At 41.8% G+C, this 6,561-nt stretch overlaps 1 protein-coding gene and 1 long non-coding RNA gene across 5 annotated transcripts; both read left to right on the forward strand.

The window, feature by feature from the left end:
* Nucleotides 1-466: 466 nt before the first annotated feature.
* On the forward strand, nucleotides 467-2,712 carry LOC307033932 (uncharacterized protein). Of its 3 annotated transcripts, XR_013806720.1 has the most exons (6): nucleotides 1,281-1,364; nucleotides 1,445-1,615; nucleotides 1,706-1,881; nucleotides 1,959-2,135; nucleotides 2,235-2,404; nucleotides 2,515-2,711. XR_013806720.1 is itself a non-coding variant. In XM_079672565.1 (5 exons), the coding sequence occupies exons 1-4, from the start codon at nucleotides 1,325-1,327 to the stop codon at nucleotides 2,085-2,087; spliced, it is 516 nt and encodes a 171-aa protein (XP_079528691.1). In that variant the 5' UTR covers nucleotides 1,281-1,324; the 3' UTR covers nucleotides 2,088-2,135; nucleotides 2,235-2,712. The 3 variants fall into 3 exon arrangements, 1 of the variants encoding a protein (XP_079528691.1); XM_079672565.1 differs by having other exon boundaries at nucleotides 2,235-2,712; XR_013806719.1 differs by lacking the exons at nucleotides 1,281-1,364; nucleotides 1,445-1,615; nucleotides 1,706-1,881 and adding an exon at nucleotides 467-510 and having other exon boundaries at nucleotides 2,515-2,708.
* A 535-nt stretch (nucleotides 2,713-3,247) lies between these two features.
* Nucleotides 3,248-4,108, forward strand: LOC307033933. Of its 2 annotated transcripts, XR_013806721.1 has the most exons (4): nucleotides 3,248-3,389; nucleotides 3,489-3,696; nucleotides 3,813-3,965; nucleotides 4,033-4,108. It is a non-coding gene; the product is annotated as an uncharacterized lncRNA (long non-coding RNA). The 2 variants fall into 2 exon arrangements; XR_013806722.1 differs by lacking the exon at nucleotides 3,248-3,389 and having other exon boundaries at nucleotides 3,408-3,696.
* The last annotated feature ends 2,453 nt before the right edge of the window (nucleotides 4,109-6,561 follow it).

The following is a 6,561-nucleotide window of genomic DNA, read 5'->3' on the forward strand; positions in this document are numbered from 1 at the left end:
GTAGAACAAAAGGCTTCTGTGTGAGGTTGGTAAAATAAGGTCATCCTCGTACATTAGATAGTTAGTTTGCAAGTTATGTAACTGTATGCATTGTTATTGTTCATTTAAATTAGCTATGCTCGACGATGCAGACAGCTAACGTCACAGTGGTGTTGAAGAGCAGCGTACTGCAGTGTTTCCCACACAATGTTAATACTTGGGCGGGCCGCCCAGGTATATTAAGGCCCGCCCAAGTATATTTCGGACCTTTTTTAATTTTTTTTATCCGTCCGCGAGCGACGCCATCTGCGAGTGATTAACTAATGGACAATGAGCCCTCGCTCTACGTCTCCTGTGCCTGTTCGCTCTGCGGTTGATTAACTAGGGGACAATAATCCCCCCCTGTTCGCTCTGCGATCGATTAACTAGTGTATGATCCCTCGCTCGACACCTCGTGTTCGTGCTGCCATCGCGTGGAGGGAAACGAAAAACGGAGAAGACGACGTTAATTTAGAAGACGCGGACACTAAGGTAAAGTAACTATTTTCTCCTTATTGTGTTGCTGTTTTCTGACTTTGGTAGGAGATTCGAATTATTTGAAGTTAGTGGCAACTAAGAGTGTATTTAACGTAACCAGGCCAACTTTGCTGCGTGCAAGTTACGTGTGCTAAATTAAATATAAAAAAGATTATAATTTGTTTTCTCTTCGGGCTATGCCAGTTAGAAGGACACAGATTAACTTTAGCTAAGGTTAGACTGTTAATTTCCCCTGCATTACTCCTCAGATATGAGTATTCAAAAATATTTTAAGAGAATACGGCGTGAGGATGAGGAGGAGAGACGAGGAGAGGAGGAGAGACCACAGGTAACTTAGCCAATGTTAGCATTTTGCTTGCAATGGCAATAATAAATGCATAAGTCTCAATAATGATATATGTCGGTTCATTTGACCTGAAATTATACAATTGCAGTCAACAGTGAGTTGCAATGCAGAGACCAAACTAGATTCAAGCTTGTTTTCAATTCTAGCCGGTGGTCAGTGAAGATGCTGGCACAACTAGTCAGAGTACTGAGGGAGAGGCAGCAGGTCCCAGTGTGGTAGAAGCAGCAGCAGGTCTCAGTGTAGAAGCAGGTGCAGGTCCCAGTGTGATACAAGCAGCAGCAGGTCCCAGTGTGGTACAAGCAGGTGCAGGTTAACAAGCAGCACAGTTCCAAGCATCACAGACACAGACACAGACATAGTATAATAGCAAGGAGAACTCTACCATTTAAATGCAGTAATACCAATGCATTATTTTCCGATTCCAAGCATCGCCACTCAGGATGGAACCCTGATTGGCTCAAAATGCCACAGTTCAAGAATTGGCTCTACCTCACCCAGCATGGTATGAATGGCATTTGCAAGTTCATATTTGTAATAAAACTTATTTTTTGTAAGAATTAACACGTTTTTCTTTTTAAAAAGGAATGTTTTGCCGAATCTGCAGGCTACACAAGCCTCCAATAAAGAAAGGCCCCTTAAAACGGGCTTTCATAGAAGTTGGGATTCTTGTTTTCCGCAAGGATTATATCGAGCGCCACATCTCCTCAGAGCCTCATCAATATAGTGTAAAGCATCAGGTCTCACTTGCATCAGGTATATCATTTTTGTATGTAAAGCTAATTTCTGCAACCTATCAACCATGTTTGGCTCATATAATGAATTATGTCTTTGCCCTTGGTCTAGGCTACTCAGTGATGCAGGCTTTTGAGCCCACAGTTATTATGGAGCATGAGGCCGTCATTGGTGGATTCAAATGTCTTTACTGGCTAGTAAAGAACGAGATTGCTCACCACACCAACTACCCTAAGCTCTTAAGTTTAGCTCAGCTTTTGGGTTGTGATTACTTTGAAAATCTGAAGGTAAACCTAGTACAAAATGATGCTTGTGAAACTAAGAACTTTAACCAGCTAAATGTTAAATGATCTCTTTTTCTCAGGTGGATCAAAGAAACAATTATCAATCACACAGAATAGTGGATGAAATGCTGGAGATCCTTGCAGAGATAGTAGAGTCGCCTATTTTGGAAGAGATAAGGTCATCTCAAGCAATCAGGTCTAGAGGTTGATGAAACCACAGATGTATCTGTAAACCGCCAGCTGGATTTACATGTTAGGTGGGGTATTTTTTAAAGGAATGATATGCATTTAAATAAAGGCCTAGTTAAACTTAATATTTATTAATATGTGTGAAAACCTATACATTTTTATTTTAGACACCTGGATAAAGAGGGTTATGTTTTCAACCACTTCCTTGACCTGGTAACTCTGGAAGATGGGAAAGCTGACAGCGTTGTTGCTGCCATCAAGAGTGTACTACAGAAGAAGGATCTCCCGGTAGACAGGCTCTACGGACTCGGGACAGACGGTGCAGCAGTGATGACGGGTATGGAGTTTATTGTTAAATCTAATGGATTGTGTGAAATGTGTATTGTCAGCTGTTATTAAAGGAAACAAAATGACGCCCTCAACACTGCATTTAATTCTTAAACTTAGGCCGTCTGAATGGAGTGGCAAAGCAGCTCACAGACAGTTTTCCAAAGCTGGTTTCTGTAGCGTGTGCTGCTCACAGACTAGCACTGGCATGCAAAGATGCCTCAAATGCTGTCAGGTATATGGCAAACTTCAGGAACCACCTGCAGGGACTGCACCTATTCTTCCGAAATAGTGCAAATAGGTAAGCCACACTGAGTGCTGCCGCTACCACTCTTGGTCTGAACGACTTGAAAGTCAAGGTGTGTTTTCACCTATTTTCATAATACTATTGTGGTGTCATATTATTTACATATATTTTACTTACCAGTGTTTCTACTTGTTGTTAGGAGGTGAAAGATACAAGGTGGCTATCGCAGCACCTAGCCGTTCAAAACCTCCAGAGGAACCTTCCAGCTGTGCTGGCTGCTCTGGCGGAAGAAGCGAGCACAAGGAAGTGCCCAGTGGCCAAAGGTCTATAATGTCTGTGCCACATACCGCTTTGTGGCTGCCCTCTACCTTCAGGCAGATGTGCTGCCCCACATTGCAATGCTGTCCAAGGTGTTTCAGAGAGCTGATGTGAACTTTCTCCACATAAAGGAGCAGGTAGATTACAAAGAAATGCATTTGATGCTCCCAGTTATTTGCATTATCCATCCTATTATATTGTTGTCTTTTTCCACATTTAGGTGCCAGTCACACTTGTTACTCTGAGGAGAATTCTGGAGGCAGGCGAGACCCCACTCCGCAGAACGTTCCTTGCTCGCCTACACCAAGACTTGGACAACCCAGGTGGACTTGGGGCGTTTAGCATTGCCGGAGAGGAGGAGAGGATCAGGAGGGGACACGGAATTCTGGAGCGCCCCCGGGAAGATATGTGGGCCAGATTTGTCAGAGATGTAAATACATCCCTTCTTACTTTTACATTCCAATATTTATTTTCCTTGAACTGAAAAATGTATAATATAATTCCCGGTCCTCAAACCTTACATCTGCAGCCTGGAGAGCAACATTGAGAGCAGGTTCCAGCATATTGAAGTGCTGGGGGCCTTCAGTGTCCTGGGTCCAAAGGCAGTTACCTCCAATGATGTAACCAACATTTCAATGTTGCAGACCCTTGCCAACAAATTCATCCCAGGGCAGGATGCCACAGTTATCCAAGAGTGGACCTCCTACAAGCAGCATGTTCTTGAAGGAACATTTAAGGTTGGTAAATACTTAAATTAATATGAACTTGACGGTTAGAATTGCTTGTTTTGACATCTGTAAATGTTTCAATTATACTTTATACTCATTTGCCCTGCCTTGGCTAATCTCTGAAGGACAAGACACAAGCTGAGATCATGCAGCTCCTGGCCAGTGAGAAGGACGAATGGGCAGAAATATACCCAAACCTCAGCCTTCTCTCTTCAGTGGGGTTGGTCATCCCTGTCTCCAGTGTAAACTGCGAGAGGGATTTTTCTACGATGAACAGGGTAAGTGTCATTCCCTGTTGCATGTCATTCTGTATAGTTCATTTAAAACAAACTGTCTGTTTTACAGGTGAAAACTGACATGAGAAACCGACTGAAAGGGGAGCACCTGGCTGCATGTATGCGGATAGCAGTCAGTGGACCAGTTCCAGAGGCGTTCCCATACACACAGGCGTTGGAGCTGTTCTTCAACAAACCCAGACGGATTAAGTGCTCTGACAAACAGTGCCATCTTTGTACAAAATGAATATTGCCATACAGTAATGTAAAGTTAATGAATAAACATGTTGTTAAAACTTGTTGTTTGTCACATGTGTTGCACATCACAAAGCCCGCCCCGCGGTCCGCCCGCACCACGCTCCGCTCGCAGCCCCCCCCCTGGCACCTTCCCCCCCAAGTATATTTCAGATCTGTGGGAAACACTGGTACTGTATATGAGATTAACCTAAAAAATATGAATCTCACATTTCCAGATGGTTCCAGAAATAACGTTAACGTAGTTATTGCAATATGGTTTTTTGAGCTGGAGTTGATTATTGAAGCTTACTGGTTAACGTTACCATCATAATAAACGAACAAACCCAAACGTTGTTGTTTTTATTTAATATTGTTACCAATACTTACTAAGCATTTTATTATCATTACACTGGAGAAACCGACTTATTGTGGCAGCAGAACGTGAACATGTAACTTAATGCCTGCATATAAGGACGACAAATAGCGTAGTCGATGCTTTAGTGACAAGGAAATTATTTGTTTAAATATTAGATATGACGTTATTTGTGCTTCTGTGACAATTAAGCTTATTCATTGCAATATATTTGTTAAAGATGTTTGTCCTTTACCCTCACGTGTGTGTTACAAATGAATGTGAATATGTGAAAAACAATTCCAAAATAACAGTAAAATAAAAAGGACCCCAACTAGACAATAATACACAATCCAACTGATAAGACAAGGGCTGTGATATCTAGCACTTTTTTTAAGGATAACAAAAAGATTATGACATAACGTTTGCATGTAAAAAAGTCTGTGACAAACACATGTTACTTTACTATCTGTTTGTTTAAAGTTTCCAGGTGATGCAGACAGACGAGAGGATGCTGAACACGAGAGACACGCCGAGATTCCTGACAGCAGTGAACTTCAGCATGGACTCAAAGGCAGGGGCGGACTGGGAGGAAAAACTGGCCCGGGGATTAATTGACAGACAGGCCCACTTAATGCGCAGCATGCATAGGCCGGCCGGCGACGAAAGCATGTTACTTAACGAAAACGTTACTTTGGACCATTATTCATATAGTAATCACATTACCTGAGCCCTTGAGTTGCCTAGAGCAAAATAGTTACAGCATATATTTATTGATTTTAATGTTAACAGATCATTGATGCAATAACATTTTGAACCAATTTGCCTGACTTGACGCATGGAATAAAACATGGGCGTAGGAAGCATCCTCAATGTGGATGAGACAATTTAACCTCTTAAGCCCGAGGGTCCCCCCAGTGGACCCCTCCCACCATTTTTTTTACGAGACTATGTCTCAGGGCTTCTTAACATTTATGAAACTATTAATATTCCATACCCTTTTAACGGGAAGAAACTCCCCTAACTGACAATATGAACCATTTTTAGCTAAAAGAAACACAAGAGTAATACCAAGCCTTTGAATTAGCATGGAGCGAAAAAATGCTAACTAATGCTAACGGACTTTTGCACAGCACTTACGGTAGAAATGCCCTTATTACTTATCGTAACTGCACAAACAAGATATCCGATTAAAGCTGACACTCCACAGATTCCACCCCGACCCCGAATTTGCGGAGCTATCAGCCAGAAAAGAGAAACTAAACAAAATCCGGTTTCAAAAATATTATAATAATTACGTCTTACCTTTTTTGATTTGTGATCAAAAGTTGTGTTCAACGGAATAAAAACGCCGCTCAAGATTAATCCAATATCTTTGTGTCACGTAGACATTTTTACTGATAATCCATCATCATATTTATGGCAATATACTGGGTATAAAGTTTTGCCGTCCAGGCTTGTACTTTCAGATATGCTTCGTTTTCTTCTCTATTACGTCCGCAATGGTAATATTTACGTGGATTTGGGAACTGCCCATCGATTCTATTGGATGTAATGGTTAAGAAAAAGGTGTAAATCACCCAAATCCACCAATGGGTTCCAGAAATATGGTCCTGCGTAAAGTATGAAGAATGCCAGCCAGCGTAAGCACTTTACGCAGCAGACTTTACTTATTATTTACTCCATAAGGAAGCAGGAATTGCAGGACCCAGAGCGCACGGAGCACAGAGCACAGAGCGGACAGCAGATAACGGAATTGCAGTTTTATTGCTTATAGATTATCAGAACATTTCAAAGGGGACACAGCCACATTGGGTATAAACCTATGGATTAACTACATCATTATTGGTATCGTTTTAATGCCATTGAAGACCAGTTTAGACCAGACAAAGACAAAGGTAAGCCATGTTAGTGTTGTGGGCTACCTAGCGCCACTTGTTTTGATGTACGTTTTTGTTGATAAAGTTGCGAGTTTGTATCTTTCAGTGTTGAGGTGGGCACCATTAGATT

The sequence above is a fragment of the Notothenia rossii genome (assembly GCF_949606895.1).
Source record: "Notothenia rossii genome assembly, chromosome: 3".
Taxonomy (NCBI): domain Eukaryota; kingdom Metazoa; phylum Chordata; class Actinopteri; order Perciformes; family Nototheniidae; genus Notothenia; species Notothenia rossii.

What these genes read in the sequence shown, in the direction of transcription:
- LOC307033932 (XM_079672565.1), top strand. Translation starts at nt 1,325, where the DNA reads ATGCCACAGTTCAAGAATTGGCTCTACCTCACCCAGCATG. An exon ending in TCAGGTCTCACTTGCATCAG is followed by an intron (nt 1,616 to 1,705) that starts GTATATCATTTT and finishes CCCTTGGTCTAG; the next exon opens with GCTACTCAGTGATGCAGGCT. An exon ending in ATTACTTTGAAAATCTGAAG is followed by an intron (nt 1,882 to 1,958) that starts GTAAACCTAGTA and finishes TCTTTTTCTCAG; the next exon opens with GTGGATCAAAGAAACAATTA.